This window comes from Bombina bombina, chromosome 5 (assembly GCF_027579735.1).
Source record: "Bombina bombina isolate aBomBom1 chromosome 5, aBomBom1.pri, whole genome shotgun sequence".
Lineage (NCBI taxonomy): Eukaryota > Metazoa > Chordata > Amphibia > Anura > Bombinatoridae > Bombina > Bombina bombina.
This window is the reverse complement of record NC_069503.1, coordinates 40,964,051-40,983,930: the sequence shown is the minus strand read 5'-3', so window position 1 is coordinate 40,983,930 and position 19,880 is coordinate 40,964,051. Positions and strand designations below refer to the sequence as shown.

At 39.4% G+C, this 19,880-nt stretch overlaps 1 protein-coding gene across 1 annotated transcript in view; it reads right to left on the bottom strand.

The window, feature by feature from the left end:
• Positions 1-14,417, bottom strand: part of LOC128659788 (zinc finger protein 585A-like) — a 168,798-nt gene extending 154,381 nt beyond the window's left edge. The window contains exons 1-2 of the mRNA XM_053713359.1: positions 14,289-14,417; positions 12,097-13,743 (exon numbers count right to left, since the gene is read on the bottom strand). Coding sequence (XP_053569334.1) covers positions 12,097-13,743; positions 14,289-14,331 — 1,690 coding nt within the window. The 5' untranslated portion in view covers positions 14,332-14,417. The remainder of the gene's footprint in view (positions 1-12,096; positions 13,744-14,288) is intronic.
• Positions 14,418-19,880: the final 5,463 nt, after the last annotated feature.

The window sequence follows — 19,880 nt, the reverse complement described above, 5'->3', positions numbered from 1 at the left end:
TGCGCGGCTCTCGGAATAAAAACTACACAGGAGGTAACCGGGGTCAACTTTCTACTTACAAACTACCGGGCAGAGCATATTTATAAATAATCGGGAGGGGGAGAAGATCACAGGCAGACCTTACCGATACCTGCCCCGGGGTGACAGCTCCTTTGTTGCGGCCCAAATAGACAAGCAGCCATTGACACGCAGTATTAATTACAGGGGAGGAGGCCTGAGAGGCGCTTACAGCACGCAACAGCGATGTGCAACATGCCTAAAAGCAGCACATCTTGAGAAAGATTCAAAGATCTTAACTGCCACTAGCAGCTAAAATATATACATGAAAGATAAGGCAATATATACAACAAGGTAATTATCAGCACCAGTGACAACCGATCCACAGTAACCCACACAGACATGACACTGTTGAGAGCTGTTTAATGGAGTCATAGGGAGAAGAAACTTTGGAACGCTTATTTTATTCACAACCTTCATCTCACTAGCTAAGAGAGGGCAAGAGAGAGCAAAAATGGCAGGCAGGAAAAACACAAAAACTGCACCGCTAACTAAACAAGCTACAGCAAATCTTTTTTTTAAACCCTCCAAGGTGGAGAAGCTTACAGAAAGGCAAGCAGATTCACAAGGGAGTGATGGAGACTCAGATACAGGGTCTCAAGAGCAAAATACAGAACTAACACCTCTTACTAAAACTGATTTAGCTAACCTGGTCTCTAAACAAGATCTTAACTCCAATTTTGAAAGACTGCTAGAGAGGATGGAAACTATGCAAAATACTGTAATGAGCAGCTTATCTGATATCAAGCAAGATGTAACAGACTTGGGAGTCAGAGTGAATTCCCTTGAAGAAACCACCGATAATGTGATAGAGGAAGTCAATACACTATCCAAACAAATATCTTCCCAGCAACAAGAAATTGAAGACATCAATGATAAGTTGGAGGATCTGGAAAATCGCAATAGGCGATCCAATGTGAGATTAAAGGGGGTCCCAGAGACAATAACTACACCAGAGTTAACAGACTATCTATTACGGCTATTTCATAGCATCACAGGGAGATCTGAAGAGGAGAAATTTGAGACTGAAAGAGCACACCGGGCTCTCAGACCTAAGCCTAAAGGCAATGACCCCCCGAGAGACATAATAATCAAAATGCTAAGATATCAGGAAAGAGAGGAGATACTAGCAGCCTCGCGAAAAAATCCGACATTCAAATTCCAGGGGAATGTCATTCAATTCTATCAGGATCTCTGCCTGAGAACGCTGCAGAGAAGAGGTGAACTGAGACCCCTCACCTCACTTCTGAGGAAAAACCAAATCCCATATAGATGGGGGTTCCCCTTCTCACTCAATATCTTATTTGAAAATAAAACCCTGATTCTTAAGGACCCTCAGGAGATTCCAGACATATGCCAAAGACTACGGATTACCCCCCCGACCCTGGGTCAGGAATCGGACCCCCAAGACACGCCGCAGCAGCAAAACAAACAGCTACAAAAAACATGGTCAAAGATCCCAAAGAAGAAACAAAGGACCTAAGATGCAAAGAAACAAGCAATGCCACCATAGACTAGAGGAAGACCTACTCTTCTGTTTTCCACTGATAATGGACACTTGACAAGCTTGTAAAACAAGTTTGCAAAGAATTGAATCGGCCTTAAGACGACCCTCAATAGCAGATAAGTATAACTTTAATACACTCTTGAGGTTCGTGAAAGTGAGGGGACTGGGGTTATGGAGAGGCCGGACAAACCAACTAGAGGAAGTGATAGGTGAACTGTTGTACTGATGCATTTGCACTAAAGGGCATCAACTCTCCTGGACACTTAACAAATATATGAACACAGGACATTGAAGTTTTATTGTTGAAGTTAAAGTTCTGAAAATAAACTTTAGTTAATACAGGTTATGATGTACTGTTATATACTGGTTGAAACTTTATGTGGAGCAATTCATGTTGGTAGCTTGTTATTGGTGGGGGAATTTTCCTTTTCTTAATCCTCCTCTCACGAAAGGGGCTTATTGTTATTAATCCCACCCATTCTTAGTTATAAAACCATATTTCTAATAGTCGCACCGTTACTGCACACCTACATGAGCTGCTCTCAAATTGTTGTAGACTGAGAGACGTTATGATAGGATGTAATTTTCATTTGTTATTGTTTTCTTTTTATTTTCATTATTGTGTCTGTTCTTTTTTTTTTCATTTTTTCAGGTATGATTTTTCTATAACATTGTCATATGAAAATGCTAAATGTACTTCCGGTCTCACCCGGATACACATCTCATTGAGTCGTGAGGAGAAGTTGGGGAACTGTAAGTGTTACTTTGTCCTGTTGCTCTACCCAGCTAACTACACAGGTATTAGGGGAGGGGACAGTCCATACCCATCAAACATAATCAACACATAATGTCACCAAAAATCAAGATCATTTCACATAATGTCAGGGGCCTTAACTCTGACGTCAAAAGAAAAATGGCAATTACACAATACACGGAAATGGGAGCCAATATTCTTTTTTTACAAGAAACCCACTTTCCTAAGGGCCAGATACCTAGATATTGGTCTAGATATTTTACCCAGCATTATCACGCAACCACTTCCACTAAAAAACGAGGAGTGTCTATTCTCATCCATTCAAGTCTACAATTTACTCACGATACAGTGATAGCTGATGAGGAAGGCAGATATTTAATAGTAGTAGGACAGATAGATAAAGTTAATGTGATGCTCTGCAATATATATGCCCCCAATGAAAAACACGAACAGTTCTTTAGACAAATTACCTATTTACTCACAGACTGGTCACACCATAAACTCATACTAGCAGGTGACTTTAATATTTGCATGTCACAATTCAAGACTACTCCACAACACACACTGACCAAAAAACAACAAAGACACAATCATACGGTCAAAACCATTCAAAATCTACTAGCACCACATGCTCTTATAGATACTTGGCAAACTCTTTATGGAGATACAACAGACACTACATTCTACTCCGCAGCACACAATATATACACCAGGATTGACTACATATATGTCAGTCAGATCCTTCAACCTGTCTTACAATCATCACGGATACTGCCATGTATGTGGTCAGATCACTCAATAGTCTCTCTCCATTTAGAAGGGACACAAGATGTCAAGAGAGAAAAATCTTGGACATTTGATTCTAGCTTTTTCAAACACCCACAAACTTATGAGAATACATTGAAACATCTACAGGAATATTGGCAATTGAATATAGACTCCACAGACAATCCGTTAAACACATGGGCAGCCCATAAGGCAGTCATACGGGGGATTCTCATACAGAACAAATCAACATATCTTAGACAAAAAAGATCACAGACAACCCAACTCCAACAGGAGATTGGAAGCTTAGAGAAACAACATAGAATGTCATTGAAACAATCCCTATTAAACACTTTAAAACAAAAGAGAGCCGAATTAGCAAAGATCCAGAGAGCTGATGCATGTAGAGCCATTCAGAGGTTAAAAGTCCAATACTACATATATGCCAACAAACCCGATAGGTATTTAGCCCACAAGATTCGGGAGCGAAATAAAACATTGACTATTTCCTCTATTCTGAACAGCAAGGGAGAATTAACAACCCACCCACGAGAGATAGTCGACAAATTCGCCCTATATTATAGCAAATTATATGATGGGAACAAAGTGTCTAGATCGCCAAAGTTAGATAAGTTGACAGAGACATTCCTTGAAACAGCTCAATTACCTAAATTCACCAAAACAGATCTAGACCACTTAGGGGCCTCCGTGACAGCGCCTGAGGTAGCACAGGTGATTAAAGAACTAAAATTAGGCAAAGCGGCAGGACCGGACGGTTTCCCAGGAGACTACTATAAGCTTTTTAAGGAGAGTCTAATACCACATATCACTACATTCTGTAACCATATTTTCTCTCATTCACCCCGACCAAGTAGGTTTTATAAAGGACAGAGAAGCCCCTGACAACATAAGACGGATGTTGCTCATAATTGACTACCTACACAAGACGGGTACGCCTTCTCTGCTTCTTTCATTAGATGCGGAGAAGGCGTTTGACAGAATTGACTGGCAATACATGATGGCCTTACTCAGACATATGGGACTAACAGGCCCACTTCTTACAGCGATTCAAGCGATATACTCGACGCCAACTGCACAGGTGGTAACTTCTGGGTACAAATCGAGAATATTCCCGATTCTAAATGGCACCAGGCAGGGTTGCCCCCTGTCGCCATTATTATTCGCATTATGCATTGAACCTTTGGCCTCCAAGATACGATTATCACCAGACATTACAGGACTTAAAGTAAAGGACACTGACTACAAACTGACCCTCTTCGCCGACGACATTCTCCTGACCATCACCAGACCGCTTGTTTCGCTCCCGAATTTGTACTCCATACTAGACACATTTTCCCAAATTTCAGGATATAAAATTAACTTAGACAAATGTGAAGCAATGCCATTGGCCTTACCACAAATAACGAAAAAACACATTGAATTAAACTTTGATCTAAAATGGGCAACACACTCTCTAAAATATTTAGGAGTCAACCTGACACCACGCCTGGAATTATTACACAAACATAACTATATCCCAATGATAAAAACTATCAGACAGGATCTATCAAACTGGAAAAAACATTCATTTTCTTGGTTCGGAAGACTCTCTGCCGTCAAGATGAATGTCTTCCCTCGCTTTTCTACCTATTTCGGACATTACCACTTAAGATACAAACTACAGAACTAAACATGCTACAAACAGAAATAGTGGCCTTCATAAGAGGAGGGAAGTCCCCTAGAATCTCATCTAAAATACTTACGCGACACAGACAACTAGGAGGGGTAGGCATTCCAAACTTAATAGACTATTACAAAGCTGCCAGAGTCTCTCAAACGGCCTTACTAGGCAGACATTCCACTAAGATACTCTGGACCACTCTAGAAAAAGATATAGAAAACAAAAAATTTCAAGATGAACTATTATGGTGTAGGGAGACGCATAGAAAAAACACCTATTCCTCCCCTATTACAGAGGCAAGACAACAGGATGTACTTTTCATACGGAAAAATAAGAACCTATTACCTACAGCTACACTCCAGATCCCGATTAGGGCATTACTTTCAGAAGAAGTACATAGTACAATAGACAAATGGGCGAATAAAGCTCTATATAGGGTAGCAGACGTTGTGACCAGTTACAAGTTATTCACATACACACAGCTGCAAGACTGTATCCAACCCCTCAAACTACACTGGTATCTATATTTGCAACTGTCCGCATCTATAAGTAAATACCTCACAAACACATCACGACAACCCAAAACCACAATAGAAAGAATACTTGACTCGGCAGACAGACCACATAAATCAATCTCCAAGCTATACATAGACATACAAAGTATCTCTAGCAATCTGAAGAACAACATCATATTTAGATGGGAAGAAGACATAGGGAAGAGTCTTGATATTGAGGACTGGAATAAAATACTTAGTTCCCTATGCAAAGGTCTCTTGAGCGCAGATCTAAGAGAGAATGCTATAAAAACAGCATTCCGCTGGTACCTCACACCCACAAAGACATCTCACATTACAAAATCAGGAAGCAAACTATGTTATAGGGGATGTGGTAAAGATGGGACTTATAGACATATGTGGTGGGATTGCGAGGAGGTAAAAAATATCTGGCAATCTCTATCCCAGCTTATAAGTACCTTGTTAGAAGAGAACTTCCAACTCACAATAGCTCAGGCTCTTTTACACGAACATATAGAGAAATTCAATAAGGCGATTAATACACTTATCAAAATATTATGTACAATCACCAGAACCTGCATAGCACGACACTGGAAGACAGGAGTCCCCGCCTGGGTTGAGATTAAAAATAAGATTTCCACCACTTATACGTTCTATGATTCAGCCTCTTGGATTCTAGATACTAGGGAGATGTTCAATACAACTTGGTTCTACTGGACATTAAATAACCATAAAGTGTAATATCATCCTGAGTCACAGCTTAAAGCCTCTGGGTACTTAGCTTTCTATACATTCAGTCTTACCTAAAAGGAGCAGGGAACCCAACTTCTCCCTGGACAGTACACTCCTCAAACTTCTAAATAGATTACAATTAAATAATATGACAATTTCTTTTTTTTTTTTTCCTTTTTTTTTTTTTTTTTTTTTTTTGTTATATATATTATTTTTATATACTTTTTGTATTTTTTGTATTTTTTCCTTTTTCTTTCTTTTTTTTTTCTTTTCATTTACTTTATAATTGTTCAAGACTGTTTTCTGATTCATATTGTACTTGTTAACATGTGAACCTTGTAAAACTCAATAAAAAGCATTTAAATATAAAATGCTCATGTATGCTTCTATTTATTTCTTCCTGTTACGGTACCAACAGTGTACCAAGGGTTAATACCAGATGAACAATGTCCTGCATAGGGAATCAGCAATTCACAACCCAGCCAGTTTCAGGTTTAAAACAGAATGTCATTTATTAAAGGCTAGATGCCTAGTATTTATACAGGTTTGACCCCAGATGGGGGGGTTGAAAGACTCTTGTACATTTAGATAAAAAGGGGAAGACGCCCTTTTATGAAACAGTAGAATTACATTACTTAAATACTTTACTTAGGCAGATAACAACTTAAACACATTTGGCTTGTCTTATCACCTAGCGTCTGCTCTCTGAGGGTGATTAAACAATGGCCTGTTTATTACTTAAATGTAATTATAGCACACAATAGCTGAGGCCAGAAAACCTGTCTTTAGAAATTAGTTTCTTAGCTAAACACAATTAACTCCTTCAGTCCTGACAGAAGGGTCTGTCACATATCTCCCCCCTTGTGGAACACTCCGGCAGACCCGGCTTGACCCTTTGGCGGGTCAACCTGGGGATGACCGGACTAGGAGGTGGTAGGCATGTCAGTTTGCCAGGACAATCCATCTGTATTCCCGTTATGAGAGAGAATTCCTGTCCATACAAAGAAGGGTTCAACTTCCTCAGTGCCCAGACTAGGGCTAAACAGTCCTTCAAAATCCCATCAGCTTCTTTACGAGTTTTCTGTACCTGCTCTTTATAGGTATCCACAATCCCTTCATACTGACACAGGGTGCCCTTGAGTTGCTGCACCTCACTATGAGCCAGCGTCAGCTTCTCCTCAAGTGTCGCTAAGTTTGTCTTTAATGTTTCATGTCCCACTCTCAAGCTGGTGTTTTCTGCAGTCTGTCGGTGCAGCTTGTCTAGCAGAGATTCACGTTCTAAACGTGCTTTTTCCTCTGCGCTCCTCTTCTTCTTCATCAGCGCATTGTAACGGGACTTCCACGTATCAATAGCGGATAGAGATTTACTGAGCTCAGCGTCCTGGGGCTTAGCAGCAGGGGGGTCAGTCTCTGCTGCACGGATCTGAGCACGGGTAGTCACAGGGTTAACATCAGCGGGACCCATGGGAGCATAGGCAGAAACAAGGGGAGCCAAGTCATTTCCAAGAAGAACATCAGCAGGTAAGTCCTTCTTGACACCCACATTCACAGGTCTAGCGCCCACTCCCCAATCCAAATGTACCCTGGCAACAGGTAGGCTGAACACATCGCCCCCTGCTACCCTCACAGCCACAGTGTCTCCAGTGTACTGTTTCTCAGACACCAAGTTCTTTTGAAGCAAGGTCATGGTAGCACCAGTATCCCGTAGACCACTGACCTTCTTCCCATTCACTTTAACCAGTTGCCGGTTATTCCGGTGGGCAGCTTGCACAAGGTCTGCCTCATGTAGGATGCTCCAGCATTCTTGCGCCTCTACGTAGCGGGCTGCAGGCTGAGGGTTACGTGTGATTCCGCCGGCAGGTCTTCTCCAGGACTGTGCTTGGTTCGCTGCATTTAGGGGACACTCTGGTCTTTTGTGCCCTAGTTGCTTACATCCAAAGCATCGAATCGGTTGTGAGTAGCCCCGCGAATTGAACCGGGCTCTCTGAGGGTAGTTCGTGGCCAGATGCCGTGTGGTATAGCGGTGCGCCGGGGGTTGGTAACTGGCAGCTGCTGGGGTGACTGGGGATCTGTACTCCACTCTAGCAGCTTAGTGGTAGCAGTGTCCAGTTTGCGGGCATCCGTATACTCATCTGCCAAGCGAGCCGCTTCATGCAGGGTGGAGGGTTTACGGTCCCGAACCCACTCTCGAACTCCTGCGGGTAACTTGTCGAAGCAATGTTCCAACAGGAATAGCTGCAGCACCTCTTCCCCAGATACGGCTTGGCACCCCGCTATCCAGTGAGCTGCTGTGCGGTGCACCTTACATGCCCACTCAAGGTAGGAATCTCCAGCTAATTTAACAGTGTCTCTGAACCGCCTCCGGTATGCCTCCGGTGTAACCGCATACCTGGAGAGCAGAGCCTCTTTTACAGTATTATAATCCCCGACTTCCTCATCTGGAATGGCCCGAAAAGCCTCACTGGCCCGGCCGGATAATTTTCCGGATAATATCGTGACCCAGTCCTCTGCGGGTACCTTGTGTAGTGCACATTGCCTCTCAAAATCCGCAAGGTACCCATCAATCTCTCCTTCTGTTTCCAGGAAGTTTTTAAAAGCTGCAAAATTTACTTTTCTCTTTTCCACTGGGTTTGCTGCAGCGCCGCTTTGGCGAAGTAGGTTGGCCTCCACAGCTGCTATGACCCGGTCGATAATTTCCGCAGATGGGTTGGGGCCATAATATGCCAGTCTTATTTTAACCGCCCGATCAAAGCTTGCTTCTTCAGGGGTTCTGTCTGCTATGCTGGGCCCATTGGTTCCTTCTGTTCCTGGTACTCTTTCCATCTTAGTCAGTATTGTAATAATCCCCCTCTTCCTGAGGTTACTGGCTTGTGTAGTTGCTCTTCTGGGCGATAAGGTTCATCCCGTCGCTGCCACCAATGTTACGGTACCAACAGTGTACCAAGGGTTAATACCAGATGAACAATGTCCTGCATAGGGAATCAGCAATTCACAACCCAGCCAGTTTCAGGTTTAAAACAGAATGTCATTTATTAAAGGCTAGATGCCTAGTATTTATACAGGTTTGACCCCAGATGGGGGGGTTGAAAGACTCTTGTACATTTAGATAAAAAGGGGAAGACACCCTTTTATGAAACAGTAGAATTACATTACTTAAATACTTTACTTAGGCAGATAACAACTTAAACACATTTGGCTTGTCTTATCACCTAGCGTCTGCTCTCTGAGGGTGATTAAACAATGGCCTGTTTATTACTTAAATGTAATTATAGCACACAATAGCTGAGGCCAGAAAACCTGTCTTTAGAAATTAGTTTCTTAGCTAAACACAATTAACTCCTTCAGTCCTGACAGAAGGGTCTGTCACACTTCCATTTTTGTCAATCTCCCTTTTCCCCCTTTGATTGCTTCTATAGCACGTTTTTTCTTCTTTAATTTAACCAAATTTGCTAAAAAAAAATGTCCTGCTCTTCCACTATATCTGTAGAAGAACGCTCTTGTTCTAAGTTCTTCTTGTCTTCATTTTTGGATGAGAAAAATTTCCCTTATCTGTTTGGCTTTTATATATTTGTCCCATAGGTCTCTAGAGGTGTCACTTAAATAAGTATTATAGCAATTTCAAACCTGTACTCCTAGTTGGAGGTTCTTCTGTTGTGCAATTCTTTTATTTTTGACTAAATATGCCTTTACTTCCCCTCTAATAACAGTGTTAAACGCCTCCCATAATATTTCATGTTTCTTTTCATATTCTTTATTAAAATAGCAGTAATCATTCCATTTTCTTTTAATTCATCCCCTGAATTTTACACTACAATAGAGATATGTGGGGAAAAATAATTTTGCAGGATCTCTTTTAAATTTGGCAAACTGAAATTTAAGGGAGATGATGGCATGATCAGATATTATAATGTCATTAATATCCGCCAGAATATCAGTACCCAGAAGATTTTCGGATATTAAGAAAGTGTCAGTTTTCAGACATAGTTTTATGGCTATGTGATATGCACGTAAAACATTGTGTGTCTGGGTTTTGTATCCTCCAGATATCTTTAAGTCTTAAATTTTTACATACATCCTTTAAGATTTTAGCTTCTTGTTTACTATTTCTATTTTCTGATGTTTTTAGCCTATCTATCGTCGTATGCATTACCATATTTAAGTCTCCTGCCAAGATTATATTCTCAGTATTAAAATTCATTAATTTGACTTGTATTTCGTTCCAAAAACTTTATCTAGTTTATTAGGGCCATAGATATTGCATAATACTAAAATTCTTTCTTTTATTTTAATCTGCAAGATTATAAATCTTCCTTCTGTGTCTAATTCTTTTGTTATAATTTTATATTCCAGATCTTTATTGAGTATTATTGCCACTCCCTTTTTCCTAGCCGCACATGGTGTTGCAACTACCTCTCCCACCCACCCTGTTTTGAGTTTATTGATCTCTTGTTCTTTGAGATGTGTTTCTTGTAGCATTGCTATATCTATAGCTTATTTTTTTAATTGTTTAAGAATATTTTTCCTTTTCCATGGTGACGTGATCCCCCCTACATTCCATGATGCAAATTTAATTTGTTCACTCATTTTAAATTATTTCTATTCACTCTACAAACACAATTTCTAGTCACAAAATGGTGCCCAAAGATACCTTTATGACAAGAAGAGGCAGGAGAATGAGAGAGAGAGAAAAAAAAAAGAGGAAAACCCCCCTCCTAAAACCAGTTACCAAACTCCTGCATCAAACTTAGGGAGACTTCCCCGAGTGTCATAATTTGCATAAATAAAAAGAGAGAAGCGCTCAACCTGGGAACGAACAATAGCATAATAGTTTGTTCTATGGCTAGTTACTACCCAAGAAGCAGCCTCTTTTTGAGCAAAAAGAGGCTGCTTCTAGGGTGGTAACTAGCCATAGAACAAGCTATTATGCTATTGTTCATTCCCAGGTTGAGCGCTTCTCTCTTTTTATTTATGCAAAATTATGACACTTATGGAAGTCTCCCTAAGTGTTCTGCGGGAATCCAGACGTGGACCCGTTTCTCAGTGTGCCTAGAGGGATATGGCTGCTCCTCACTGATGAGGCCCACAATAGGCCGAAATGTACGTCTGGGGTTTTTACTGTTTCTCTCGTTCAGAGAGGGATTGCCTGGTATTTCAGGGCTGGACTGTAATGTTAAGTCCGGATCAGACTGATATGCTTCAGGAAACTTCTCTGTGAAAGGCACATGTTGAGCAAAAAGAGGCTGCTTCTTGGGTGGTAACTAGCCATAGAACAAGCTATTAAGCTATTGTTCGTTCCCAGGTTGAGCGCTTCTCTCTTTTTATTTAGACATAATATCAAGTTACAGAACATGACATACATATTACATACCCAGTATACATGTAGGTTATAGTTGCCATTTAAATTAAACTGATTATGATCACGTATGTACCGGAAACTGATATTGTGTCTCATGAAATAAAATCAGTTTTTTCTCAGTAATTACTCTAGTATATAACATGTACAATGCTAAGCATCTATTGCTATAAGAAAAGGTTTATCCACATGATGTGCACATTAAATATATCTCCCAGATGTCAATCATTTGAGACTGATGTTCTTGTTGATATAATTCTCTAACACTCTATTCATATAAAGACTCCTTTTTTCTGTAAATGTAATTATTTTCTCCCCTATGTAAATCAAATGTGCAACTCCTAACACTGACATATTAATAAACAACACTGGGGGTGCTTTGGTGGTGAATGGTTGTGTGAACTGGTCAGTATCAGGACAGATCTGCATATTCCTGTGTGGTGTTTGTATTCTATCACATTGATATGAGAGAAACTGAGGTGCACATATATAGAGGAACAAAGGACAGCAGGAGAACACTTCCAATCTGGGGCTCTTATAACTGGGATTAGAAAGTATTATTTACAATAGGATCCTTTTTGATGCTTCTATTTAGAGAGTTTGTCCTCTTTAGGATAATTGTAAAAAGGTTTGTACACTGTGTATATAAAGTTTATTTGTGTGTAAATATTTGGTGTTTTGTGATACCTGAAACATGTGAAAGGTTTCTTCCCTTGTGAATCCTTTCATGACTTTTCAGATAACTCTTATGTGTAAAACATTTCCCACACTCTGTACATGTGAAAGGCTTTTCTCCCGTGTGAATCCTTTCATGAGTTTTCAGATGATTTATTTGTGTAAAACTTATTTCACACTCTGTACATGTAAAAGGCTTTTCTCCTTTGTGAATCCTTTCATGAGTTTTCAGATTATTCTTTAGTGTAAAACTTTTTCCACACTTTGTACATGTGAACAGCTTTTCTCCTGTGTGAATCCTTTCATGTATTTTCAGACTACTCTTCTCTGTAAAACATTTTCCACACTCTGTACATGTGAAAGGTTTTTCCCCTGTGTGAGTCCTTTCATGTATTTTCAGACTACTCTTCACTGTAAAACATTTTCCACACTCTGTACATGTGAAAGGCTTTTCTCCTGTGTGAATCCTTTCATGTCTTTTCAGTTCACTCTTTTGTGTAAAACTTTTTCCACACTCTGTACATGTGAAAGGCTTTTCTCCTGTGTGAATCCTTTCATGATTTTTCAGATCATTCTTTTGTATAAAATATTTTCCACACTCCGTACATGTGAACGGATTTTCTCCTGTGTGAATCCTTTCATGAGTTTTCAGCTCACTCTTTTGTGTAAAACTTTTTCCACACTCTGTACATGTGAAAGGCTTTTCTCCTGTGTGAATCCTTTCGTGACTTTTCAGTTCACTCTTTTGTATAAAACATTTTCCACACTCTGTACATGTGAACGGCTTTTCTCCTGTGTGACTCCTTTCATGCCTTTTCAGACTACTTTTTACTGAAAAACTTTTTCTACACTCTGTACATGTGAAAGGCTTTTCTCCTGTGTGAATACTTTCATGACTTTTCAGTTCACTCTTTTGTATAAAACATTTCCCACACTCTGTACATGTGAACGGCTTTTCTCCTGTGTGAATCCTTTCATGCATTTTCAGATAACTTTTTTCTGTAAAACTTTTTCTACACTCTGTACATGTGAAAAGCTTTTCTCCTGTGTGACTTCTTTCATGCTTTTGCAGATTACTCTTCTGTATAAAACTTGTTCCACACTCTGTACATGTGAACGGTTTTTCTCCTGTGTGAATCATTTCATGAGTTTTCAGACTACTTTTTACTGTAAAACTTTTTCCACACTCTGTACATGTGAAAGGCTTTTCTCCTGTGTGAATCCTTTCATGAGTTTTCAGACTACTTTTTTCTGTAAAACATTTTCCACACTCAGTACATGTGTGTGGTTTCTCACCTGTGTGAATTTTCTGGTGTTCTAGTAGCTGAGACTTCCATCTAAAGCTTTTCTTGCCTTCTGTAGATTTGAAAGGTTTCTCCTTTGTATGAATCATTTGGTTAGACTGAAGACTTTTCCCTTCTTTAATATGTTTTGAAAACTCAGTAAATGTGTGTGGTTTACCCTCTGGGATAATCATTTCACTAGATAAGGCATAAATGTCGTCCTCTTGTTTGATGACTAAATTACTCTCTGTACATAATGATTGCTGCCCAGTTCCTGCCAATTCACCATCATCTGTAAATATCTTTTGTGATATCCCCAATGTTTGTGAATAGTCATTGGTGTCTAAGATTTTTGGAGTTTGCGGTATCATTCTGATGCTTCCTGTAGTGAAGGATGGATATGAACTATTCAAGTGTTTGTCTACATAAAAAGAAATGGAATAAAGAAAAATAAGACTGTTTATTCATTATAATATAATCCATCTCAATAAAAAAAAACATTTTTTATACTCAAAAATGCCTTCCGTTTTGTATTATTAAATGTATTTACCTGTAAATCACAAATTAAAAAAGGATGACATAGAATGTAAACATTACTACATCATAGTAAACTAAATGACTGAGTTGTGGGTGTTCCACACATGATAAAAAGGTAGGCATAAGTGCAGTTATGGATGTTCCATGAGCCAGGTCAGGACCGGGGAAGGTTGCAGGTGTTCTGAGTAATGAACCAGGTCAGAGGGTGAGGTTAGGCAGTTGTTGGACATGGTCTGTCTAAAAGGACAGAAGGGGGAGTAGTATTTTTTACCATCCTCCTCAGCTCAATGGGGGTTGCTCCTTCTTTATAACGGTCACTGACACAAATGTACTTAAAAGATGAAGATATAAATATAATAATTTATATTTGTTTAATGAGTGATCTATTTTCCTAGTAATTAAACTCAGTATAATAGGTATTTAACTCACCTAACACATATGAGTTCATGCTGATAACAGGCTCCAATGTCATTGCTCAGGAAGGTTCCCTTATTCACTCCAGTTACATCAATACCTGATATCTCTCAGTGCTCTGACCATGTCTGTAAAAAGAGTATTAAATGGTTTAGAGAGATTATAATAAATAATGGTTCTGATTAACTGTACGTATGGTATAATTAAAGGCACACATTACAATACATGTGATACAGATCAGCTGTTTAGGTTATTATATATGTGCTATTGATTCACCACAAGCATTTAGTACAGTTAGCTCTGTGGGTGTTATAATTACATTGCATGTGATACAGATCAGCTGATTAGGTTATTACATATGTGCTATTGATCCAGCAAAAGCATTTAGTACAGTTAGCTCCGTGGGTTTTATAATTGCCCCTTAAATATGAATCTTCCCAGATCTATACAACATAATGGTAGAAAATCTATTTAAGTGGGGCCATATCACAACTTTACAAATATATTATAATCTTTTTTTTCTATCATTTATATGAAACAATATTTTCTCCTGAAAGAAATGTTTAAAATCAGTTGTTTAAATATAAGTTAAATTGGATACTGCAGTATTGGTATTGTACTTCCTACTAATTCTCACTGTCAGAAATGTTGTCATGTTTTCCACCCCCAGTCCTTTAACTTCTCTTGGTCAATACGGAGTTGTCTTAAATCACATGGCAAGATAGGCACTAAAATGTTCATTTCAATTGTTATCTTGGATAGAGTTAAAAAAAGAAAGATTGATAATATAATGAGATGTTCTTTTGGCAAATTCGGTCTATTTAAAAGGGCCATAACATATAGAATTACAAAATCAACAAATGCATACTAAAAATACAATGCAATAAAACCTACTTCTTTTTTAAAGTCATACGGCTAGATTTAGAGTTCGGCGGTAAAAGGGCTGTTAACGCTCCGCGGGCTTTTTTCTGGCCGCACCATAAATTTAACTCTGGTATCGAGAGTTCAAAACAAATGCTGCGTTAGCTCCAAAAAAAGGAGCGTAGAGCATTTTTACCGCAAATGCAACTCTCGATACCAGAGTTGCTTACGGACGCGGCCGGCCTCAAAAACGGCTCGTGCACGATTCCCCATAGGAAACAATAGGGCTGTTTGAGCTGAAAAAAAACCTAACACCTGCAAAAAAGCAGCGTTCAGCTCCTAACGCAGCCCCATTGTTTCCTATGGGGAAACACTTCCTACGTCTCGCCCCTAACACTCTAACATGTACCCCGAGGTCTAAACACCCCTAGCCTTACACTTATTAACCCCTAATCTGCCGCCCCCGCTATCGCTGACCCCTGCATTACACTTTTAACCCCTATCTGCCGCTCCGTAAACCGCCGCCAACCTACGTTATCCCTATGTACCCCTAATCTGCTGCCCTAACATCGCCGACCCCTATGTTATATTTATTAACCCCTAATCTGCCCCCCACAACGTCGCCGACACCTACCTACACTATTAACCCCTAATCTGCCGAGCGGACCTGAGCGCTACTATAATAAAGTTATTAACCCCTAATCCGCCTCACTAACCCTATCATAAATAGTATTATCCACTAATCTGCCTCCCTAACATCGCCGACACCTACCTTCAATTATTAACCCCTAATCTGCCGACCGGAGCTCACCGCTATTCTAATAAATGTATTAACCCCTAAAGCTAATTCTAACCCTAAACACTAACACCCCCCCTAAGTTAAATAAATTTTATCTAACGAAATAAATTAACTCTTATTAACTAAATTATTCCTATTTAAAGCTAAATACTTACCTGTAAAATAAATCCTAATATAGCTACAATATAAATTACCTTTATATTATAGCTATTTTAGGATTAATATTTATTTTACAGGTAACTTTGTAATTATTTTAACCAGGTACAATAGCTATTAAATAGTTAAGAACTATTTAATAGTTACCTAGTTAAAATAATTACAAATTTACCTGTAAAATAAATCCTAACCTAAGATATAATTAAACCTAACACTACCCTATCAATAAAATAATTAAATAAACTACCTACAATTAACCTAACACTACACTATCAATAAATTAATTAAACACAATTGCTACAAATAAATACAATTAAATAAACTATCTAAAGTACAAAAAATAAAAAAGAACTAAAGTTACAGAAAATAAAAAAATATTTACAAACATAAGAAAAATATTACAACAATTTTAAACTAATTACACCTACTCTAAGCCCCCTAATAAAAATAACAAAGACCCCCAAATAAAAAATTCCCTACCCTATTCTAAATTAAAAAAGTTACAAGCTCTTTTACCTTACCAGCCCTGAACAGGGCCCTTTGCGGGGGCATGCCCCAAGGATTTCAGCCTCTTTTGCCTGTAAAAAAAACATACAATACCCCCCCCCAACATTACAACCCACCACCCACATACCCCTAATCTAACCCAAACCCCCTTAAATAAACCTAACACTAATCCCCTGAAGATCTTCCTACCTTGTCTTCACCATCCAGGTATCACCGATCCGTCCTGGCTCCAAGATCTTCATCCAACCCAAGCGTGGGTTGGCGATCCATAATCCGGTGCTCCAAAGTCTTCCTCCTATCCGGCAAGAAGAGGACATCCGGACCGGCAAACATCTTCTCCAAGCTGCATCTTCTATGTTCTTCCATCCGATGACGACCGGGCTCCATCTTGAAGACCTCCAGCGCGGATCCATCCTCTTCTTCCGACGACTAGACGACGAATGACGGTTCCTTTAAGGGACGTCATCCAAGATGGCGTCCCTCGAATTCCGATTGGCTGATAGGATTCTATCAGCCAATCGGAATTAAGGTAGGAATTTTCTGATTGGCTGATGGAATCAGCCAATCAGAATCAAGTTCAATCCGATTGGCTGATCCAATCAGCCAGATCAGATAGTGAGCACACGCATTCTGATTGCTGTTCTCGTTCAGCCAATAGAATAGCGAGCTCAATCTGATTGGCTGATGGATCAGCCAATCGGCATTGAACTTGATTCTTGATTGTGCTGATTCCATCAGCCATCAGAAAATTCTACCTTAATTCTCCGATTGGCTGATAGAATCCTATCATGCCAATCGGAATTCGAGGGACTCCATCTTGGATGACCGTCCCTTAAAGGAACCGTCATTCGTCGTCTAGTCGGCGGAAGAAGAGGATGGATTCCGCGCTGGAGGTCTTCAAGATGGAGCCGGTCCGTCATCGGATGGAAGAACATAGAAAATGCCCGGCTTGGGAGAAAGATGTTGCCGTTCCGGATGTCCCTCTTCTTGCCCGGATAGGAGGAGACTTTGGAGCACCGGATTATGGATCGCCACCCCCGCTTGGGTTGGATGAAGATCTTGGAGCCAGGACGGATCGGTGATACCTGGATGGTGAAGACAAGGTAGGAAGATCTTCAGGGGATTAGTGTTAGGTTTATTTAAGGGGGTTTGGGTTAGATTAGGGGTATGTGGGTGGTGGGTTTGTAATGTTGGGGGGGGGGTATTGTAATGTTTTCTTTTACAGGCAAAAGAGCTGAACTTCTGGGGCATGCCCCGCAAAGGGCCCTGTTCAGGGCTGGTAAGGTAAAAGAGCTTGTAATTTTTGTATTTTAGAATAGGGTAGGGGAATATTTTATTTTGGGGGTCTTTGTTATTTTATTAGGGGGGCTTAGAGTAGGTGTAATAGTTTAAAATTGTTGTAATATTTTTCTTATGTTTGTAAATATTTTTTTATTTTCTGTAACTTAGTTCTTTTTTATTTTTTGTACTTTAGATAGTTTATTTAATTGTATTTAGTTGTAGCAATTGTGTTTAATTAATTTATTGATAGTGTAGTGTTAGTTAATTGTAGGTAATTGTAGGTAGTTTATTTAATTATTTATTGATTGGGTTAAGTGTTAGGTTTAATAATATCTTAGGTTAGGGATTTATTTTACAGTAAAATTTGTAATTATTTTAACTAGGTAACTATTAAATAGTTTTAACTATTTAATAGCTATTGTACCTGGTTAAAATAAATACAAAGTTACCTGTAATATAAATATTAAATCCTAAAATTAGCTATAATATAAATGTAATTTATATTGTAGCTATATTAGGATTTATTTACAGGTAAGTATTTACTTTAAATAGGAATCATTTATTTAATAAGAGTTAATTTATTTCGTTAGATTAAATTATATTTAACTTAGGGGGGTGGTTAGTGTTAGGGTTAGACTTAGCTTTAGGGGTTAATACATTTATTAGAATAGCGGTGAGCTCCGGTCGGCAGATTAGGGGTTAATAAGTGTAGGTAGGTGGTCGGCGACGTTGTGGGGGCAGATTAGGGGTTAATAAATATAACATAGGGGTCGGCGATGTAGGGGCAGAAGATTAGGGGTACATAGGGATAACGTAGGTGGCGGCGATTTGCGGTCGGAAGATTAGGGGTTAATTATTTTAAGTAGCTTGCGGCGACGTTGTGGGGGGCAAGTTAGGGGTTAATAAATATAATATAGGGGTCGGCGGGGTTAGGGGCAGCAGATTAGGGGTACATAAGTATAACGTAGGTGGCGGTCGGCAGATTAGGGGTTAAAAATTTTAATCGAGTGGCGGCGATGTGGGGGGACCTCGGTTTAGGGGTACATAGGTAGTTTATGGGTGTTAGTGTACTTTAGGGTACAGTAGTTAAGAGCTTTATAAACCGGCGTTAGCCAGAAAGCTCTTAACTCCTGCTTTTTTCAGGCGGCTGGAGTTTTGTCGTTAGAGCTCTAACGCTCACTGCAGAAACGACTCTAAATACCAGCGTTAGAAAGATCCCATTGAAAAGATAGGCTACGCAAATGGCGTAGGGGGATCTGCGGTATGGAAAAGTCGCGGCTGTAAAGTGAGCGTTAGACCCTTTAATCACTGCCTCCAAATACCAGCGGGCGGACCAAAACCAGCGTTAGGAGCCTCTAACGCTGGTTTTGACGCTACCGCCGAACTCTAAATCTAGGCCATAGTAAAATGTTTTCTGATAAATGTAATTTTGCAACCTGTACCATGTGACAGCTATCAGCCAATAACAGACACATATTTTTATATAATGTGAACTCCTGCATATGCTAAGTAGGAGCCGGTGCCTCAGGTCATTAAAAGGCTGTGTACAATTTAACCTCTTAAGGACATATGACGGAATTTTTCCGTCATAAAACAATTGAGCAAACTGAAAGCTTGTCCTTAAAGGGTAATAATGGAAATAAATTACAAACAGCAAACAGTTATTTTTTTTATTAAATTGTATTTTATTGAATTTTACAAAAATGAACACAACATGAATAACATTAGCACATAACATTTGGGGAATAAAGTAAACTATAAATACAAATTACAGTCACTGTTGATAACATAAATTAGAGCACTATAATCAGCGTAGCCGCGTGACCGTAAAGAAATGAAGGATATTCTAAAGAGGGGGAAAAGTAGGAGAAGAAATAAGTTAAAGAAGGGGAGGAGGGGGGAGATGAGAAGAAGGTTTTGTGTCACAGGTACTTTAGGTTATATTGTTTGTTTTCTGGTCCCATATAAATATGATGTTGAAGATAAAGATCAGCTTTACCTTG